We start from the raw sequence: 22,660 nt of genomic DNA, 5'->3' as shown, positions 1-22,660 counted from the left end.
TGTGAGATATGTTGTTATGCATCTCATATGCATGAATGGGTTCACTCAATCTTTATTAGATTCTTAAAGTTAAGTTCACTTGATTAACATAAAGGCCGTCATGATTTTGCCCACTTGTCGATGTCCAACTCTTTAATCTTGGTCCAATCTCTCTCATTTGTCCTAATTTGAATAACTTGTGTTTGTTCTACCACTAGTTTAATAACTAGTAGGCCATGACCAAGTTATCCCTACCTTTATTTGGTATAAAAGAAAAGAGTGGATGGATTTCCAACATTTGTGCTTTTGGGAATCACAAATAAACCAAAGCCCAATTGACTCCAAATGAGCCCAGTCTTCGTATCAAGACCAAAAAGGAGTCTGATTTGGCTCAAACCTAATTGGTTGAGACCAACTTAATCAATCTCCATAATTGAGCCTTTGAATCATCTGTGATCAAGCTCAAGTTGACCCATGGAGGCCCATTCTCTTTTAAAGGTTTATAATGGTCATTGTCAATGATCCAGCCTAGGAAAGTGCCAACATTGAGCCCATTTGTGATCTATTGGAGATCATTTGATTTTTAGAATATTTTCAGATTAATATTTGTTGGGTTTCAGTCTTTGCTTAAACTGATCGTGGCTCTGGAAGCCCATTTGAGTTGAGCAAAATACTCATCGTATGCTACACACATGGCATATCATCCATCATTTTTCTCAAACAACAATTAAGAGGATCTTTTCATCTCAATCATGGACAGTCAGATTTGTCAATAATCAGTGATAATCTCCAAGTATGATTGAGGGCATTGATATTATGAACAATCGTACTTTCCTTATTTAAAGGATCATGCGATTGCGAGAGCATGTTAGAGTATTAGATTATGTTGTATCATAATTAACCCACCCATGGGTTGCCTAAGTGGTAAGGGCGAGCACGTGAAGTGTGGGTAAGGCGCACGTCACGGGTTCGATTCCCCTCTTGGATTTTTCTAATGATTTAACTGGGGGACTATAGCGGTGGGTAGCTGTGGTAATTTTCCCCGAGATTAGTCGTGGTGCGCGCAAGCTGGTCCGGACACTCGGTTAGCAAAAAAAAAATAATAATAAAAATAATGCATTAAATTATTATCTTATGTAGTTAGGATATAATTATTGGATTTTGTAAATGTTGTATGTAATCTTTATCTATTTAAGAGAATATCACCCAAGATATAAAGTATTTCACATTATCTTAATACTCTTAGTCGTTCAGTTATTTTGAGAGTCTTGTGATGATCGAGCTAAAAAAAATATTATTTTTAGAATTTTTTCATCTGAGTTTTTCCATTTGAGCAAAACAACCCTTAGTAAGGCTCAAATCATTACTAAGTTAGTTAGGAAAATGTTTCTCATTTCGAAAAGAACCAAAACTGATCAGACCCATTGATGCCCCAACTTATAATACTAGAATATCCCTGAGAATATCTCCACAATTTCTGTAAAAAGATTCCCAAAAGAATAGGATTATTTACAGCAAATCATCCTAAAAAACATTGAAGAAAATTCTAATTATGTGTGTTCGGCTGAGTTGGTCAGGGATTCTTCCAGCGGTACTTTCCTTGATTGCCATGTGTATAAAACAAAATTTTTCATTAGTTTCCTTCCGGCTTTCCATCCCTTCCAGTGACTACCCGTATAAGCAGATGGACCAATTTTGTCCAACTTAGTTGGATAGACAGTTCACTCAATCTTAATATTTAGTGACTCTTGGCCTTCTGACTTTAGAGACGTTCTTGGCTCCGTTTTGAACCACGTTCTTCTCACAGTCACAGGTAATCTTCATTTTGTTTTTAATTTTTATCTAATTTTCTTGAATTCCTTCTTTCTTATTTTCACTTCTTTTGAATGCCCAGTTTCTTATTTTTATTATTTTATAATACCCATTTATTAGTTTCAGTTTTCAAGGAAACCCAGTTACTCTTATGTGTAAGTTAAGATGAACATTAGATTTGTTTTTTTCCATTGGGAGGAGAAGGTTTTCCACTTCAAAGTTAGTTAGAATTAAAACTTTTAGTGGCTAGGTAGCAAATTTATGAATTGAAGTTGTTTTTCATGAACCCATTGATCCCATCCTCACCCCCCCCCCCCCCCCCAATCTTCTCTACAATCTTATTTTACTCATGGAAAGAGAGTAAACTTCAATCTTGATATGTTCTTGAGCTTAATGGGTTTGATAATCTGTTTGGAAATACCAATATTTCTTTGTGTCAGTGATGTTTGTTTTGGAAGTTAAATTTTGAGTTTCTATTGGTATTCTATTTTTTAGCTTCTTATATGTTTGGTTAATTGATTACAGATCTTGAGAATGATGAAACTTAGAGGAATCATTTTCTCTTTAATTCTGATTGGTATCACAAGCCTTGCAGAGGCTAGTAGGCCACAAGGGGAGCAACCTCTTTCCAAAATTGCTATTCATATGGCAACATTTGCTCTCGATGACTCGGCCTATGTCAAAGCCTCTCCTCTTATTCTTGGAGCAGAGGTAACTATTTTATTGCTGTGTTTATAGTCCCCTTTTGTTTTCTCTTTCCTAGTCATAACTTTATTGATTTTTTTTTACTAATGATCGTTGCATTGAGATGTATGAGATGAAATGGTACCCCTATATGGAAATGAGAAATCTTGCTTTCCCGTAACTAGTTAATGCTTAATGAGTTTGTATACCAAAGATGAAATTCTACCTTCATCACCGTTAATCTTTCTAATGAATCCACAAGTGGTGCCTAAGACCCTCCATGACAGAGCTCAAACTCGTTAATGTAATGGTGACCCAAATGAACCATGGGCTTGAACCCAGAAGAATATGATTTACACCATCTATGGATATTTGTGAAATTAAGCTGATATATTTTTGGACTGATACAGAGTTTTGTCATTTCAGGGACAAAATACTGAATGGGTGACTATTGAGTTTAGCTCTCCAAACCCGTCAAATGAGGATTGGATTGGAGTTTTTTCTCCTGCTAATTTCAGGTAATCTCATAACTACCTTGTAAAGTGAGCCTGTTGGACTTCAAAGAAAAGAATTTATTACCTTCCTTGAGAAATCCGCCTCCGATCGGACATTTTCAAAAAATATAATGTTTTTGATCTAATAGAAACTATGCATGTTCCAAAATTTTCAGTGCTACCACCTGTGCCCCGGAAACTATTAGAGTTTTTCCTCCACTACTTTGCTCAGCACCTATTAAGGTTTGTGCCTATACATCCATGATTCATCTAATGGATGCTTTACTTTAAAGTGGAAAAATAACTTATGAATCTACATCACTGAATCATTGTACTTCTCTTGCAGTATCAATTTGCAAACTTCTCCAATCCTAACTACAAAGATACGGGGAAAGGATTATTGAGACTTCAACTAATCAACCAGCGAGAAGACTTCTCTTTTGCCCTATTTACCAGTGGCCTAACAAATGTATGTCCATAACTTACATATAATAGGTTATAGCCACACCAGATATTTTTTGCTCAATATTGTATATGAGAATCTTGCTCATTTAGGGGTTGTTTATTGTCTCTACAAGCTTACTCAAATATATATATATATATATGGGGAATGCGAGCATCCAAGACCTCATAAGGATGTTAGCATTGTCCAACACTTTTTTTCCCACTAATACCCCTCCTCGTTTTGTCTTTTAGTGAAAAAAACAAGGTCGTGTTAGTTTTTTACATAATAAATACATTTATTATGCCATTAATAAATGCATTTATTATGTTGGCATTGATTACCAAAGCATTTACTACAAAAAAGATATTTAATTCAAAATACTTAAATGTTTATAACATTTATTATGTAAACAAGTATTTATTGTGTAAAGGACCAATACACCCTTGTCTTTTTCACTAAAAGACAAAACTAGAAGGGTTATTTTTGGAAAAAAAAAGTGTTGGACAATGCTAATGTTTCTATAAAGTATTAGACGTTAGCATTCCTCTCTCTCTCTCTTTATATATATATAGCGTTCAAGAACCAAAGTTATAGTCAAAGTGTTTTGTCTTATATGGGTTAGAAGTTTCAAAATGGGCTGATTTTTTGTGAGGATGATCTCCTCACCAAAAATCAGCCCATTCTGAAACTTCTAACCCCATATTTACAAGTTGAAGAATCGTACCCGTCCATTTTTTGTAAATCTCTTTTGACCGAGTTAGAAGTTTCAGATTCGGATGATCTCCTCACCATAGAGATCATCATCACAAAAAATCAGCTTATTCCGAAACTTTTAGCCCATATAAGACAAAAAATTTGGCTCTTGAACCCGGCCCAATATATATATATATATATAGGACAAAAACGTGTTTCATCCTATATAGGTTAGAAGTTTCGGAATGGGCTGATCTTTTGTGAGGATGATCTCTATGGTGAGGAGACTTTTCTTTTGCCCTATTTTCAAATGGCCTGACGAATGTATGTCCATAACTTACATATAATAGGTGCATATACATCTTTTCCGCATCAGATTTTGTTTGATCAATGTCGTATCTGAAAGTCATGCTCTTTTAGAGGTTGTTTATTGTAGCTACAAGCTTACTAAAAAAAATTGAGTTGTGATCCAGAACGGTGTATATGGATAATCATTATAGTAATTGTTGGGTTTTTCGGGAGCGTACCTTTTAGTTGCAACGGAGATCCAAACTTTGAGTCGTGTCATGTTGAGTCGATCACCAGAGATCAGAAATCCAAATACCCTTTACGTTGACGCTTCTAGAGCAGTCACTGTTTCCATGCCTTAAACCCTAGGGTTTTTTGATAGAAACCCAGAAAACTGCCTACTTAGAGAAAAGAAAAATTATTAAAAGAATTTGCTTTTCTGTTGTTATATTTTACGTTACCTCTTCTTATCTATTTATAGAGATAAATATAAGAAAATAAGATTGCAGCCTCTTATTATAATAGGGACTCAATCTTATTAGGACTCTGACTTTAAGAAGAGTCCTAATACGTGACAATCATAGGTTGGGTCCACATGGACGCCCAAACAACACCATCGTAAAATGAACACATACCTGAATTGGCAGAAACAAGATCGGTGCGCTCGCTTTACTATGCTGAGTAGCATGCATAATGATTTTATTGGTGAATTCAAGGGTTATTAAACAACCAAAGAAATATTGGACACTTTGAAGCTGTCTTTTGCGGGTATCTCAACAACCAGATTGTGCGCATTGACGCTGAAGTTTGACTCATATAAGAAGACTCCTAATGACACCATGGTCGAGCATTTTATGAAAATGTCTCAAATGATATGTGATCTGAAAGCTGCTGGAAATGTTCTGACAAATGAACAGCAAATCCTTACTGTCTTAGTCCGATTCTTGGGAGCAGATGAAAGTCAACATGACGCACAATGAGACTATTACCAACTTCTCTTAGTTGTCGTGACATCTTGAATTAGAAGCTGAACGTCAGTCTGCAAGGACTAACAGTGTCGTTTTTACTACTAAATCCGATAAGTGCGGGAATTTTAGATTCAAGCGCAAGCCAATGAAAAGAACTCAAACTAATGATCTTGTGCCTAAGAAGAATCAGAATTTCAAACGTTGCAGAGGAAAACGTGGTGGAAAGAAAGAAAATCTAAGATGTCATGTCACAATTGTAAGAAATTGGGTCATTTTGCTCGTGAATGCATTGAGCCAAAAAAGGTAAAAACCAACTTTAATACCCATTTTCATTGTTTTGTTTGCATAGAGCTGCTTGTTGCTGATTTTTGTGATCCTGATTGGATTGTAGATTCTGAAACAACCAAACATATAGCAAGGGATAGAGTAGAGTTCGTAGAGTTTCATCGAATCCCGTATGGTAGCATGAAGATTTTCATGGGAAACAATTCTAGTGAAGACGTAGTGGGAGTGAGAACATACCAACTACTGATGTGCACAGGATGCACATTGTTACTCCACGATGTTCTTTATACGCCAAGAGTTCGATGTAGTTTGCTTTCAGTTACATCGTTATTAGATTTAAGTTTTGATTTCCATTTTTCGTTAAAAACAATTAACATTTCTTTAATTGTTTATGAATGTGTTTTTATTTTAAATAGTTTGTTTAAATTAGATGTTAATTTTAGTAATTTAAACCCTGATGCTTATTCGATTTTCAATAATGTTGTTTCTGATTCTGTGAAATGACATGCTAGATTAGGCCATATTGGGCAAGATAGGATAAAAAGACTAGCAAAGGATGGATTATTAGATCTACTTTCAAAAGTTGATCTTTCAGTCTGTGAACATTGTTTAGCTAGAAGTCGAGTAAGAAACCATTTGTAAAGGCGGTACGTGCGTCAATTCCCTTAGAGTTAGTCCATATGCACGTTTATAAGATATTCTGAGCATTCTAAGGGTTTTACATTTATTTATGAATGAGACAATTGTGAAATGGTAGAGATTGAGTCGCGAGATGTGAATTTCATTGAGAATGATTTCCCAAGCAGAAAGAAAACTCAGACATCACATGAGTTCTATGAGATAATAGAACCAAATCCGGAATCAGAAGAGTAACCTCCACCTATTCTCGACGAGGGTGGGGTAACTATACCTTCTGATGATCCGATGATTGTCGAGAATAGTGAGAGTGTACCACTAGACGTTAGTGATGATGATCTTGAGCTACGCAGGAGTAAACGTGAAACAATACCCCGTCGTCGATTTGAGATTGAAGGAGAATCATTCATGTCTACCCTAATTAATGATGATGATCCTAGGAATTGCTGGAAGGCATTGTCATCATTTCCTTCTAAAGAATGGATGACTGCTATGTAAGAAGAAATTAGTTCTATGATGAAGAATCAAGTTTGGAAATTTGTTGATCTTCAGCCTAGACGCAAGACTGTTGGAAACAAATGGATTCTAAAAGTCAAGAAAGATTAATGGAACTATTGATAAGTATAAGGCCCGTCTGGTTGCGATAGGATATACCTAAATAAAGGGTATTGACTATGATGAGGCTTTCTCACCATTAGTGAGACTCACATCCGTTCGCCTCATTTAGCCATTGTCGCACATCGCACATTTAGATTTAGAACTCTTCCAAATGGATGTTAAGACGAAATTTCTCAATGGAGATTTGGATGAGGAGATCTATATGGATCAACCTATAGGCTTCAAAGTAGAAGGACATGAATGCAAAGTCTGCAAGCTTAAAAAGTCCATCTATGGTTTGAAGCAATCTAGGCAATGGTAATTTCGATTTCATCGAGCCATTACTACAAATGAGTTTACGATAATGGAAGATGACCATTATGTATACGTTAAATGGAGTGAGAAGAGTTTCTTAATGTTGTCTTTGTATGTTAATGACATTCTACTGACTGGAAATGATATGGAGTTGATTGTCGCCACTCAGAAGTGATTATCCTCAAATTTTGAAATGAAGGATATGAGTAAAACAAATTTTGTACTTAGAATTAAGATCACTCATGATTGCTCTAAGAAACTTCTTTGTTTATCTCAAGACACTTATATTAAAAGAGTGCTCAAGCGTTTCCGTATGCAAAATTATAAACCCATAGACACTCCAATCCAAAAGGGATATTCCTTATATCTTGGTTTTTGTCCTATGATGGATGTAGAAAAGGAAAAGATGGCACAAATGCCCTATGCAAATGCAATTGGAAGTCTGATATATGCTATGAGGTGTACTCGGCCAGATATTTGCTTTGCAGTAGGACTGGTCAGTCGTTATCAAAGTAATCCAGGAATTACTCATTAGAAGGCAGTAAAGAGAATTTTTCGATACTTGCATGTGACTGCAGATTATACACTATGTTATTAGGGAGTAGATTTGCGATTACAAGACTATAGTGATACGGATTGGGCTAGTGATTTAGATGAGCGTAGATCCACATCAGGTTATGCATTCTTGCTTGGAGGTGGTGTTATTTCTTAGTTTAGCAAGAAACAATCTTGTGTTGCATTATCCATGATGGAGTCAGAATATATTGCATGTAGTGCTGCGGTTCAAGAAGCTGTGGTTGAGAAGGTTCTTTATTCAACTCAGTATAGTGTATAATGCCAGACATCCTGTATCATTGTATTGTGATAGCATGGCAGCACTAGCATATGTAAAGGATTCTAAATACTATGGAAAATCGAAGCACATCGACATTCGTTACCACTACATTCAAGACATGGTTGCGCAAAAGGAAGTAATCCTATCACATATTTCTTGAAGTCAGATGGAAGCAGATCCTCTGACTAAATCTATTCCCTGAGACATTCGTCATACTCATGTTAGGAGTTTGGGACTTCGTAGGTGTTGATATATGATTGTAATAGACTTCTTGTTTTATTATCACTATTGGATATTTCTCTTTATATATAAATATATATTATTCCTTCTATTTGATTAAATCATCATTATATTGCATTCTTTTTGGATTATCTTATGCCCACACACTTTTTATTATGTTTTTGATCATGGACTTGCTTTTCGTCATCATGTTAAGGTCATTTACTCACACAATTACCATCCTGGCGCATAGACTGCGAGCAGGAAGGTATTATTTAGACAATTAAACCCTAAGAGTTGAACCAATTTACAAGACGCAATGATTGCAAGCTTGATAATTGTATTATTGTCGAGTTGAGATTCATAGGAATCAATTATGATTTATAGACTAATAGAATCATAAAGCCTGGGGAAGCCGGATGTGAACTTTAATCAGGTGCTTTGGTAAGCAATTGGATTGGGAAGTTCAAGTTAGGTGCTCACAGTGCGACTAGACTCAGATTCGTATGGTATTGAGGTTAAGGAGCTTCATCATAGCATGTAAGTCATACTATATGTGTTATTTATTTTTCAACCTATTTTTACCTATATGAGTAAGCGAATGATTTCCTGTTTCCTTACTGTGTGATTATATTGAATATTTAAGTAATGATTTTGCCCTTAGTGACTAATGACTATGTTGTAAAGTAGAGGTCAATATTTACTGACTCTAGCATGTTACCTATGACTAGGATTGATAAGGTCTAATAGAACATGACTGGGAAAGTAACTTAACCAAAACTAAGCAACATAAGGGCTTGAGGAAGATTATTTGGCATCACATTCTAATGATAGATTGTACATAATGACTAGAGCTTGTGTCGGCACTGATATCTCTACTTAAAAACAAAAAATTTATATATTGTATATTCAACGAAATGTATAGATTTACAAATTATTATTTTGTTTTTGGAAAGAAAGCTTATGCATTGTGTATAGGGTTGAACATTGTTTTGAGTAAGGGCTTATGAGGGTTTGGAAAATGTTCAATCCAATGTGGCCAAATAAGTCTAGGGCATATGTGAGTTATAGGAGATGAAATGTGTTTTGTCAGTTAGATAGAAGCTTGGCATAATACTCTCTCCGGAAGTCAAACTCCCGTTAGTTGCACACCTTATTCCTTTGTTTGAAGAAAATACATGTATATCTCTTGAGATGAGGAGATGATTGTTGAGTCCTACCATGGACAAGTGGGAAATGTTGGTTGTTTGGGCGTCCATGTGGACCCAACCCATGATTGTCACGTATTAGGACTCCTCTTGGAGTCAGAGTCCCTATTGTAATAGGAGATTGCAATCTTATTTTCTTATATTTATCTCTATAAATAGATAAGAAGAGGGGACGTGAAATACAACAATAGAATATTAGATTCTCTCAATATTTTCTTCTCTCTAAGTAGGCAGTTTTCTGGGTTTCTATCAAAAGACCCTAGGGTTTAAGGCGTGGAAACAGTGATTGTTCTAAAAGTGTCGACATAACAACTATTTGAATTTCCGATCTCCGGTGATTGACTCAATGTTTGGATCTCCACTGCGACTAAAAGATACGCTCCCTAAAAAACCCAACAATAATATCTCGAGATCACGACATGTGGCATGAATACGAATACGAATCAAATCCTCGGAATATGAAAAGACACGCGACTATCCGAGTCTAAGAGATATAATCTAATGAGTCCGAGGGATATCGAAGAGGCAAGTCCTAAGTCAGAACACGGAAATATCGAAATGAAACGTAAAATCGAACCCCGAAATAAACGGGATCAGTGAGACGTAAAATTAGGGATTTCCCTAGATTTAAGGAAGTCATTACTAAATATATTTCCGTGAATCTAATCCTGAAAAGGAGTAAATACATTCCAACTAATACACCAAATTTGAGGGGAGACAATATCAAAGGAAATCCAAAAAAAAATCATGGAAAAATCTCTATAAATAAGAGGGGAGCAACACACAAAAGGTATGTTTTTCTGGGATAGAGGGGAAACTCTGCACATTTTAATACTTATTTTCTAGCTAAATCGTCGGAGAGGTTGTGTTGCCAGAGCCCCCAATAGCTCAAGATGATCAAAATCAAGGCAAGAGTTGTAGATTTCGATGTAGTGCAAGAAATTGCATCTACAGTGTCCCGTTCCTATAACAAAATTCGGTGTCTATGTGTTGGAGAACAAACACATTGAGCTGCATGCCACATAGAAAACGGCTTGGTTAAGAGCCCAATGTCTTGAAATCGTACCAAAACACACCACATAGACACTGTTCCTATGCTATAGGAGCGAGACACCATTCTGGATCTTGACTCAAAAAAATTATATTTTTTAGTACCATTTGAGTTATCTTCTTAATTGAGTCTCAAGAGTTTATGGGACTGAGTAACATTTGGGCCTCAAAAAGGCGCATTTTAATGTGTTTGGAGTGAAAAATTACATTTTGAAAACTTGATTTACTGTTTTGTTGTTTGCAACCAAGCATCTCCTTAATGATTGTACAATTGTAACAAACTGTGTGTGCAATGCTGGCTAGTGGTCCCTTGATTTTAGTGTATGTGTTCGTAACTTTCCTCTTCAAGCAATATATGATCTATTTCACATTCATATCTTCCAATTTCTTTTCTCTAGATAATGATTTTTTTTGCTTGCGCACACCTGCATTTTGTTTTTCCAGATTACACATAGAATTCATGGATGGAATCTTCATATTTCTTTCTTGTTTACTTCGATTCACTAACCAAAATTGAATTTTCTCTTGAAATAACAGCCAAAGCTGATTGCGATCTCGAATAAAGTAGCTTTTGCAAATCCAAAGGCACCAGTGTATCCACGCTTAGCCCAAGGGAAAACATGGAATGATGTAAGTCCAGTTTGCACTAATTATAAACTCAATTCAGCAATACTGAATCACTGGGTTGGTTTTCTTTTTTGATCGGTAAGCTGGGGCTATGAGGGGCCCCACCCCTATATTAATGGAGGCTAATTTGTTTGGAAATTACACGTAATATCCCTTGCAAGAAGAGCACGAAGCTCAGACATAATGCAATTAGGATTAAGAGACACAATAAAACCTCTAGTATTAATTCCCTCCTTTGCTAACCAGTCTGCACAAGCGTTCGATTCTCGGTAATCCCATTCAGAAGTAATGCTAATTCCTTCACGGAATTCATGAATTTGTCACTTCAGATGAACGTGATACCAGGCTGAATTAATCTCTCTTCTAATACTCTGGACAGCATACTTAGAATCAGCAGCAACAATGACATCTGAGAACCCTTGAGCTTTAGGTATCTGAAAACAGAAAATAAAAGTTTGGAAAATTTCTGTTCTAATTTTATTGAAACAATCTGTACAATTATATACAGCTTCTAAGAATCAATCTAGGAGCTATTATAGGAAACTGAATCAATCTAGGAGCTATTCTAGGAAACTAATCCACTAAATTAGCCTAAACAAAATAGGAAACTAAATTATAGCCTAACCAAGGAAATAAATAACACAAAATCAGGAAAGGTTCTGACTTGGATTCCTTGGTAATCCTCATCAGCCCTTTCTAACAGTATCTTCAAACCTTCAACAATTGCTTCCACCTCAATGGACGCAATATCAGAAAATTTAGAATTTCCTCTTCCATAAAATTTATCATTGGCCATGCAATCCCTTGCAATGAAACCGAAACCACCACCCACATTTGATAGAGCCCCATCCGTATTAAGTTTAATACAATCTGTTAGCGGGGGGATTATACTTAACCATCTTACTATGAATCTGCTTCACGAGAAATTGACAATTCCAGTTTGAAGCTATTCTTACTTCATCATGTGATCGCACTTCCAGAACATCCTTGAAAACACCCCGAATGTCCACAACGATATTCTGAACTAGAGTTAACATAGCTATAGATGAACTGTCAAAAATTTGCCTGTTACGTTTTCTCCAAACATGATAGATCATTGCACAAAATGCCAAGAAAAGCATTTGTTTAAGGGACGAATTATTCTGGAACAAATTAGAAATAAAATGAGCTTCTTCATTCAATGTACCAGCTGTCCAAACAATTCCAAATCTTAGCAAAATAAATCTCCACATCTCACCAGAGTATGAGCAACCAAAAAAGATGTGTTCGCTATCCCCACACGCTTTGCAACAAAGAACACACCCTGAGACGAGAATGAAACCACACTTGTTTAGGTTTTCAATGGTAAGAAGGGCATTCCACATGGCCAACCAATAGATAAACGAGTGATGAGGAACACCTTTTTTTATTCCAAACTATAAGAAACCAAGGAACTTCTGGACCATGACCTTGAATTGAATTCCACGCACTTTTGTAGGACTAATTGCACGAGGAATTCAGCGTCCAAACCACACTATCTTCCTCCCCAGCACAAGGAAGATAATGTTGGTTTATTAAAGCAGAGATCTCCGGCATTCTTTCACTGTCTGCCACTGGAAGCTTCCAACAAAACTCATCAGCAAATTTGGCCACCAAAGCATTAGGATGACTCCCAGAGTGATGAATAGGTCTTCTACCATATTGATTGATTAAAGATCCTTCCTTCATCCATGGGTCCTTCCAGAAACCAGTAAATCTACCATTCGCCTCAAGAATTCTAATATTCTTTGCCGCAAACTCCCTTGTGTTTATAATAGCCTTCCAAGTCCATGAAGCATCTTTAGGATAATGACACCTCCAAATAGGACCTTTAACATATCGGGCATGCATCCACTTACTCCACAAAGATTTGTTTTCAACTAATTTACAAAAAATCTTCATAAGTCCAATCGTATTCCAATCTTGGATTGACCTTATCCCAAGACCTCCTACTATATAAGGCTTACAAATGGAGTTCCAACTAATGGGATGGGTTGACGAGGACAAAGTGGGACCACTCCAAAGAAAGCGACTCAGAATAGCTTCAATTTTATGAATGACACCTCTAGGGATCCAAAAAACACGAATTCCAATAGATTTGAAAACTACAAAGAACCGATTTAACTAATTCAATTCTCCCCGCAAACAATAAAAGATGGGCCTTCCAACCCTCTTATAAATTTTATCAATTAATGGTTGGTAAAGGGAAAAAGACATTCTGAATGAGAAAAGGGGAAGACATAGATATTGGATCGGAAAAAAATTCTCTTTAACCAACAAGATATCAGTTATGAGCAAATTATTTCGACACAAAGTATTGAAGGAAACATTACTCTTCTCGGTATTCACTTGGAGCCCAGAAATAAGGGAAAAGTCATGAAGAAGATTTCTTAGAGTATTTGTTGAGTTAACTTCTTCTTTGGACAACAGAAGAATGTCATCTGCAAAGATCAAATGAGAAATAGTAGGAAGACCTCTACGCGAAGGAATGATGATAAAACCTTCTTCAACTCTTTTTTCAAGGAGACACGAGAAGGCTTCCATGGCCAAGGTAAATAAATAGGGAGAGAGCGGATCACCCTGCCAAAAGCCACATTGACTAGAGAAATAACCATGGCTAGGCCCATTTATAAGAATAATAAATTGAGGAGTGCAAATACATTCTTGAATGCAATTAATCGAAACCTGACCACAACCAATCTGAGAGAGAATGGAAAGGATAAAATCCCAGTGAACTTTATCATAAGCTTTTCTCAAATCAACTTTCAAAAAGAAATAACGAGGAGAAGAAGTCAGATGAGAATTTCTAACTAATTCATGGGCTATCCATGATGTGTCTACCGTTAACAAAAGTTGATTGGTTATGACTAATGATAGATGGAGGGAAAAAGGCTAAACGATTTTCGTAATAACTTTATAAAGAAAATTACATAAAGAAATATGATGAAATTTTCAAATTTCTTACTGTTGGGCTCTTTTGGAATCAACAAAATAAGACTAGAATTCAACTCCTTCAGCATCTTCCCATGCTTAAAGAAATCTAGGATAGCCTCACATCCAAACCCATCTAGACCCAGGGCTTTATTTGAAGGAAAATTAAAGATGACATCTTTTATTTCTTCCCCAGTCACTGGCCTTGATAAATAGAGATTGGTCTCGGGAAAGCTTAGCCTTAATTGGAAAAGAAGAACAATTGATAATATGGTTTGAAACTAGTACCTTTTGGAAATAGTTTATCTCCGCTTCTCCAATTTTCTTATCTCCTTGAACAATTAAACTTGAATCATTCAAGATTTCAAAAATCCCATTTGTTGTGTTATTTGATGCAATCGAAGCATAAAAGAACTTTGAATTCTTGTCTCCTTGTTTCAGACGTTGAATCTGTGATTTTTGACGAACCACGAACTCTCTGCAAGCATTTCTTTGTTAAGCTTGAAAATTGCTCCTTCTTCCTAAACTGCCAAAGTATGATTTAGAGAATCTTTCTGAATATTAATCTGCACCTCTTCAAGAGCCTTCTCTGCTAAACCTCTTCTTGTCACCACATTTCCAAACTGCACTCTATTCCAAATTTTAAGAGCCTCTTTTACATTACATAATCTGAACATTGGGCAACCAGATTCCTCTATCCTTCAAGCTTCTTCAATTGTTTCTCTGAAGCCTTCTTGATCAAACGAAGTTGTGAAAAACGAAAAAGCCTCTTCCCTTCCAACACAGTGGGGTGCATACTAAAGCAAATAGGAGCATGATCAGATATTCTGTAGGTCCTATAAAGCAAATGTATTTGAGGCCATTGGCTAACCCACAAATTATTAACCAGCGCATGGTCCAACCTACTAAGACCTTCAGATCTATTGCTCCAAGAAAAGAGTATCGTTACTTGAAACCATACCTTTAAGAACACAAAAGTCAATAAAGTTATTAAAATTCTCCATATTCCTTTGCGGAGTTGGATTGCCTTTGCGAAGTTGGATTGCCTCCGTGGAGTTCAACCTTGTCAATATATCAGACAAAACGCAATCTTTTCTTTTTCCGATTTCTTTCTTTTTTCCCATTCGAATTCAGCATAGGAGTATAATTTTTCAAAGTCACTTCTTGGTTGGATGATTGTTTCAAAGATTCCTCAGAATCTAAAGTTCCCTCTAAACATGAATTATCAGCATCATCCAGCGCAATCAAAGCATTGAAGGGATTTTGCAAATCCAACGGCTTTTTTTTTGTTACAGACTGTTTATTCTAGCCGAGAGCTCAAGCTCATGCATATCTTCCTTTTGTGGTTCCATAACTAGAGGGGTTTTGCCTTTTAAAGAATCTCTCTCCAAGGAAATATCTCGTTGATAGTCAATATCCTTTTTTTTTTTTTTTTTTCAAAAATTACCATATCCATCTAAGTTTAAAAACCGTTTCTTCAACAAGATTTTCTAGTGGATCACGTGCCTGGGCAATCACCTCCGATTGAGTTTCCAGTGGAATGAAACCTTCATTCTTCCTCGCCCACCTTACTGACGGCTTAGGGGCAACTTTCCTCTTTGGTTTTGAGTGCACAACAGTGAGCACTGCTATGATCAAATGTGTTACACCTTTTGCACGCCTTTGGTTTCCATTCATATTCTATTATCTGCATAAACTCCTTTCTATCATCTCTCCTCAAAGAAATCAAACTAGGATAATCACAGTCAGTTTCTACTTCAACGCAAATTCTAGCAAAGGACAATTGAGACCTCTTTGCCATAGGCTCATCCATGGGAAGAGGCTTCCCAATCATACTCCCTATAAGACCAAGTAATCACTGGTGCCCAAAAATGAATAGGAGGTTGTGGCAATCTTAACCACACTAGAATATATCCCATCATCTCTCTAGAGTTCTTCAAATCAGGACTTCATTTACAAAGAACAAGAGGCCTTCCCCCAAAAGACCAAATAGTCGAATTTAGAATTGTTTCGCAATCCTCTGCAATGTTAAACTTAAACAAGGAGAAGCCTTCTTCCAATGAAATAAACTCCACACTACCTTTGCTTTTCCACATCTTCTGTAAGGCATTCTTTAAAGCAATAGAGTGGGCATTTCCCTAAAACGTAACTAATCAAAGTGTTTTTCCATCTCCCCGACTCCCTGCTCCCCACTTCCTCTGGAATAGTAATCGCAGCCTTTTCCTTAGCCTCAGGAAAAGTTCCAGGCTTCTTGAAGAATCACCATTACCACCATTAAAAAGATTTTTCCAAGAGACTCCACTAGAGGATTCAGCCATTGACAATCGTCAAAAGAGAAAGAAAGACCTGAATCGATGAAAGGGTTTTCTATACACGGATAGTTGCATGATAATCTTCTACAATCTCTATTGAGAGATCGTTGATCATCCTCTAAACTAACCTTTGACAAAACTCTTGTTCAAACAGTCCAAGTAATTTCAATGTTTGTTCCTCTGGATTCACAACTCTCTCTAACCAGTCTCTTGTTTTCCGTACCGAATCACTCACGATGCGAAAAAAAAATTAGATATATCTCAAAATAAAAAATCGGTGTCCTGGAGTTCTCATAATTTCTCGTTTGGTTTTTGGCTGTGGAAGTTCAACTCTGGTATTTTTGGTAGAAACTTCTCTTCAGGTTGTGAAAACCATTTTACGATACGGTGTTGTATTTAGCTCGATAAGTTCACAATTTTTTTTGGACATTTCTAGTCTTGAAATATGGAAGTAATTGAAATTTCTGCAATATCTAATGCACAATATATTCATGAGATATGTCATATGATATAATCAGTATAAAATGAGAATAAAGGTTTTCCTCCTATTACCTGTATGTTCTGATCGACTTGTATCAATATCTGGTATCCCCTCCTACATCACACACACAAATACAAACAATAGAAAAAAAAAATATGTGCAGAGCAATACAATTTTAGATAGGGAAAATTATCGAAAAAGTAGAAAAAAATTGAAAAATTCCAAAAACAGTACTCTATTGATTTTAATTCTGGATGCGGTAAATTATTGTTTTTGGAATTAAACTATTTTTGTTAAAGTGGAAATTCTTTTTCCTATTCCATAAAATAGTAAGAAAGTTCTGTTTTATAAAACAGTGATTCCCCCCCCCCCCCCGGTCCCAGTTTTAATGAAAATATTTTAATTCCGAAAATAGTAAATTTCCGATTTCAGATTAAAAATAACGTTGTGTCGTTTTGGTAATTTTTCAACTCATGTTTTGGTAAATCACCCTTTTAGATATGTACCTACTTTTTTTCCCCTTCTGCTGGAAAGCCAAATGAAATCATTTAATTCTTTTTTTTATTATGGATAAGCTGGACTTGAACCCATGACCTCAAAGTTGCTTTGCAATGTGTCACACACCAACTGAGCTATGGGTCTAAGCCCAAATCATTTAATTCATTGGTATGCTTATGGAAAAGGAGGTAATTACTTTCTATTAACAACTGCTGCTTCTGGGGTATTACTTCATTCCTCTGTATTTGTCTAGATATGGGCAGTGATTGTTTGAGGATGACGATCTTCTGATGATATATACTTTTTTACCTGATATTCAGATGACTGTAACTTGGACAAGTGGATATGGAATTAACGAAGCGGAACCTTTTGTTGAATGGGGTTCACAAGAAGGAAATCGAATGCGTTCTCCAGCTGGAACATTGACTTTCAGCCGTAACAGCATGTGTGGTGTGTAATTTGATCTTTCTATTTGAATATCTTTCTTATAAAATATATATGAAAATGGATAAAAATGTAGTGCCATTGGCTAAAATGTAGTGCCATAGGGATCAAGTATTTCAACAATATGTTATGTAAACAATTATATTCCCTTGTCATGGCTACTAATTTGATAAGCAAACACTAATACAATATGTTTGGTTGCAAGTTGTAGATATTTATTTTTTGTGAAAATAGAAATATTATATGAACTACAGAAAATCCCCTTACATGTGAAAAAATGGAGTTATCTATAAAAACTCATACATCTTATCGTATTAAAGAGAGTTGCTCTTTATAGAACTATACATCACTATATCATTTGCAGATTTTGGGGCTTGTAGTTGATGTTCTTTCTTGGGAGTAAATATTTTAATTTAGAATCCTGTGAAAATGTCTAATTCTATAGCTTTATAATTTATACCACAATTTTTTGGATTTCCATGTATGCAGGTGCACCAGCAAGAACAGTGGGGTGGCGTGATCCTGGTTTTATACACACAAGTTTTCTGAAGGATTTGTGGCCTAATTCAATGTAACTAATATCACTTATTTGCATTTGATAATTTTTTATTTCTTAGTCCTGCGGAATTATCTTTTAAATTTATTAACTATATAATGTTCTGGAAATCAACTTGGATGTATGTGCCATAAGAACTAAGAAGGTGTTGTAGAACCAATTGCAAGAGTAAAATCCTACTGTTGGTCCTCTAATCTGGAAAAAAACTCACAAAAAACAGAATCTTTTTCTTGGAAACCTGTGGAATTTATTAAAGAAATCACAAAATATAAAAGATGGTTTGTAGGTTTAGCATGGTTTTCTATGATACTGATTGAAGCAGAGCTGTGAACTTCCTTGCAGGTTATTTGCATCTTGGGTTCCTAATGTTAACTTTTTTATGATGCAGATATACATACAAGTTGGGACATAGATTTTTTAATGGCACGTATATTTGGAGTCGGACATATCACTTCAGAGGGTCACCTTATCCTGGCCAGGAATCTTTACAACGTGTGGTCATTTTTGGGGATATGGGAAAGGTCTGGACTAAATTTTAAATTTTTTTGCTTAACTATGGTTGTCATATATTAAAATAAATTTAGCTATATATGTATCTCATGATACTTATATCTGGTTACCATTAAAACAATTTCCGTAGACACTTAACAATACTTAATTTTTTGACAATTTGGCGATATGGCCTATTATTTTGAGTTTTGAAGTATTTCTTTTCTTTCAGGCCGAGGCTGATGGCTCGAATGAATATAATGACTTCCAACCTGGGTCCCTTAATACCACCAATCAACTTATTCGGGACTTGAAGAATATTGATATTGTTTTCCATATTGGAGATATATGTTATGCAAATGGGTATCTCTCACAATGGGACCAATTTACTGCACAGGTTGAGCCAATTACCTCGACCATTCCTTACATGATTGCAAGGTTTGTCGTAATTCACTTTTTTACAACTTATGGAAAAAAATATTCCTCATATCCTAGAAATGGAACCTTGTCATTCTTTTTCCTTGCAGTGGTAACCACGAGCGCGACTGGCCTGGAACGGGATCCTTCTATGGGAGTATGGATTCAGGTGGAGAATGTGGTGTGCTAGCCGAAACCATGTTTTATGTTCCTACTGAGAACAGGGCTAAGTTTTGGTAGGGAGTTTCTCAAACAATTTGATAAATTTGATTTATGGTGTGATGTGCATTCTATTGGACCTGTTTTTTTATTTTATTTTATGTCTTGTATTTTTTTTTATAGAAATAAGCCTGTCTAGAAGATTATTTATCACTTCTTGTGCAGGTATTCGACAGATTATGGCATGTTTCGCTTCTGCATAGCTGACACAGAGCATGACTGGAGAGAGGGCACAGAGCAATATAAGTTCATTGAGCATTGCCTACAATCCGTTGATAGAGAAAAGCAGCCATGGTTGATCTTCCTTGCACATCGGGTCCTTGGATATTCTTCTAATATCTTATATGCCATACAAGGATCGTTTGAGGAGCCAATGGGGAGAGAGAGCCTACAGAAACTTTGGCAGAAGTACAAGGTTGACCTTGCTGTCTATGGACATGTCCACAACTACGAAAGGACGTGTCCAATCTATGAGGTACTTCATTTTTTTGTTTTAATAACAATGAAGCTTTACTTCATCCATGACCCTTGTTGCATTCACACTAAGCTTTACTTTATCTATGATTTGTTATCAAGAAAACTCGGTTTCACGTTAGGTAATCTTCTCTCTTTTTCGCACTGCCTTTAATCAGTCCAATAGTTAAAACTGGTCTCATTTTGGAACCTGTCCAGGGGCTCAGTTCACACACCGTAGGCATGCACACTCACCCACCCACTCACTCATGGAATGCACGCACACACACAAACATACAGAGATTATTGCTGCCCATCCTCTCTGCCCCAAACAACGCATCAATGCACAACCAATGTGACTTTTTGGAGAGAAAACTGACTAGGAACTGAAAATTGGTGTCAATTTATGTCCTGAAGAAGCACACAATGAATGGTTTACCTGCCAAATTTTATTGATACTTGTTTAGTTCTTGCAACTAGGTAGCCAGTTTAGGGCCATATCCATGTTAGCTTGTTCGAATGCTAAGTCAACTCGTCAAACTTCTTAACACTGATATCCTATATGGATCAGGATCCAGAACAGTGTCTCATTCCTATAGAATAGGAATGGTGTCTACATGGCAAGTTTTGGTTGGTGTTTAAAACACATCAGGCTCCTACACAAGTCATTTTCTATATGGCACGTGACCTTATGTGTTTTAAATTCCAACCAAAATGTGCCACATAGACATCATACGTTGCTATAGGAATGGGACACCATTTTGGATTGCAATTCATCTTATAATAGTTCACTTTTTATTAATTAGTTTTTCCAATTCCCAAAAGAACTTGTTGACATGAAAATTCAACTCGGTTGCAATTCAAATGTGTAAAACGCTATTAGCTACGCCTATTTCAGAGTTTTAGATTCAACACCTAGTAAACACCAACGGGTTAACTTTCATTCGTCTTTTACAGAATATTTGCACCAGTGACGAAAAATCACACTACCAGGGTCCCTTGAACGGAACCATCCATGTAGTGGCCGGGGGTGGAGGTGCAAGCCTTTCAATGTTCACTAGCCTCCAAACAAAGTGGAGTGTTTTCAAGGACAATGACTTCGGGTTTATAAAACTAACAGCATTTGACCATTCAAACCTGCTGTTCGAGTACAAGAAGAGTAGTGATGGAAAGGTTTACGACTCTTTCACAATCTCAAGGGATTACAGGGACATCTTGGCCTGCACCATTGATAGTTGCACGAGTACAACACTGGCTTCATGAGGTTGGAAGAAAGAGGAAATCTTGTAAGTAAGTAGGTAGTTGTATTTTGATTTGTGGCTAATACAAAATGCCTTGCCTTATCCAAGTTGTTACCTAGGAAGAAAAAACACCATAGTTAGCATAGATTGAACTTAGCAAGTATGGTAACAAAACTATACATAGCAGATATAGGTTGCTTGTTAAGAGTTTTTAAGTTTCTTTATTGCATGAATTGCAAAAGTCAACCAAGTGCAAACAATGATTTTGCGGTAAATGTTACAGTGCAAAACATTTGCATTGAAAATCATTTGAAAATACAAATGATTGCTAGGTACCAAGGTGAAGATGATTTGCATGCAAATGAGCCCTTTTTGATGATTTAAGAATGATTATGTTAAAAGGTCATAAAATGATTCAAATGAAAGGAAAAAAAAAAAATTTACTTCCCATTAAGTTTCGTTTTTTACATTGTAACAAGCCATTATCTATTGTTTTTTTTATTTATATCATTTTAACATGATGAGCATAATAACAGGTCTTCTCTAATGCAATGTAGCCTTGTAAAGCTGGATATGGGCCTGTTGATGTATTTGGCCTTGTCCCCTTAACCAAGCCCAACATAAACTTGTCTATGAGATCAAATCGAGATATTCAGCCTATTAAATCAGGTGTTTGCCTGAGAAATCATGATCTCTTTAGTGCTGCGGTTTTGCTCATGGTGGATGACAAATTTTGTTTTGAAGGCCCTGCTTGGTACACTACAAATCATTTGCATTGGCAAATGGTTTGCGATAAAAGATTTGTTATTGCTTGATAACTATTGGGAAGTCTCTTGAGAATCTCTTTTTTTGGTTGGTTGATATTTGTAATAAAAAAAATTTGTTGTGATTTCATGTTAAAATATTGGAAATAATTTTAACTCATTCAATCTTAGCAAAGAAATTGTTCAAATTACAGATATACCTTCAATACTTGTTACATTAACATACATATGAATTTACAAAAACATCTGTATCAAAAGATGTGGTAACTAACATATTGGAATTATAAAAATGCTCATCATCAAAGAAAATATTCAAACTATAAAAGTACCTTTAGTGCTTGTTAAAATAACATGCATATATGAATTTACAAAATTACCTCGATGATGAGGGGTATTTTTGTTATAAAATTGATTAGGGGTTGTAATTTTCATAAGTAAATGTTATGATGAGATGTATTTTTGTTAATTTGTGTACATGTTATTGCTTCAAGTATAGAGGGCTATTTTAATAATTTAAAATTTTCTTTTTTAAGTGGCATTTTTGTAATTTCAATATTCAATTTAATGTATCTTGGAGGAGGGGTATTTATCATAAATTTATGTGCATATTGTTGTACCAAGTACTGTACTGAGGGTATTTTATAGTTTAATCAATTTTTTTGATAAAGGGTATTTTAGTAATTTTGATATTTATAAGTTGGA

At 35.8% G+C, this 22,660-nt stretch overlaps 1 protein-coding gene across 4 annotated transcripts; it reads left to right on the top strand.

The window, feature by feature from the left end:
• Positions 1-1,303: 1,303 nt before the first annotated feature.
• Positions 1,304-22,096, top strand: LOC147405972 (putative inactive purple acid phosphatase 1). 4 transcript variants are annotated; one of them, XM_086433881.1, is made up of 14 exons: positions 1,304-1,792; positions 2,317-2,502; positions 2,902-2,993; positions 3,146-3,212; positions 3,316-3,438; positions 11,046-11,138; positions 17,696-17,825; positions 18,309-18,390; positions 18,764-18,896; positions 19,097-19,302; positions 19,392-19,517; positions 19,666-19,975; positions 21,074-21,239; positions 21,752-22,096. In XM_086433881.1, exons 2-14 carry the CDS (start codon positions 2,326-2,328, stop codon positions 21,757-21,759), a joined length of 1,713 nt encoding a protein of 570 aa, XP_086290007.1. In that variant the 5' UTR covers positions 1,304-1,792; positions 2,317-2,325; the 3' UTR covers positions 21,760-22,096. The 4 variants fall into 4 exon arrangements, with proteins under 4 accessions (XP_086290007.1, XP_086290006.1, XP_086290005.1 ...); XM_086433880.1 differs by having other exon boundaries at positions 1,306-1,792; positions 21,731-22,096; XM_086433879.1 differs by having other exon boundaries at positions 1,321-1,792; positions 20,911-21,239.
• The last annotated feature ends 564 nt before the right edge of the window (positions 22,097-22,660 follow it).

The sequence above is a fragment of the Akebia trifoliata genome, chromosome 3 (assembly GCF_017979445.1).
Source record: "Akebia trifoliata isolate Shusen 1 chromosome 3, ASM1797944v1, whole genome shotgun sequence".
Taxonomy (NCBI): domain Eukaryota; kingdom Viridiplantae; phylum Streptophyta; class Magnoliopsida; order Ranunculales; family Lardizabalaceae; genus Akebia; species Akebia trifoliata.
Note: the sequence above shows the minus strand (reverse complement) of the source record. Positions and strands in the feature narration are given on the sequence as shown.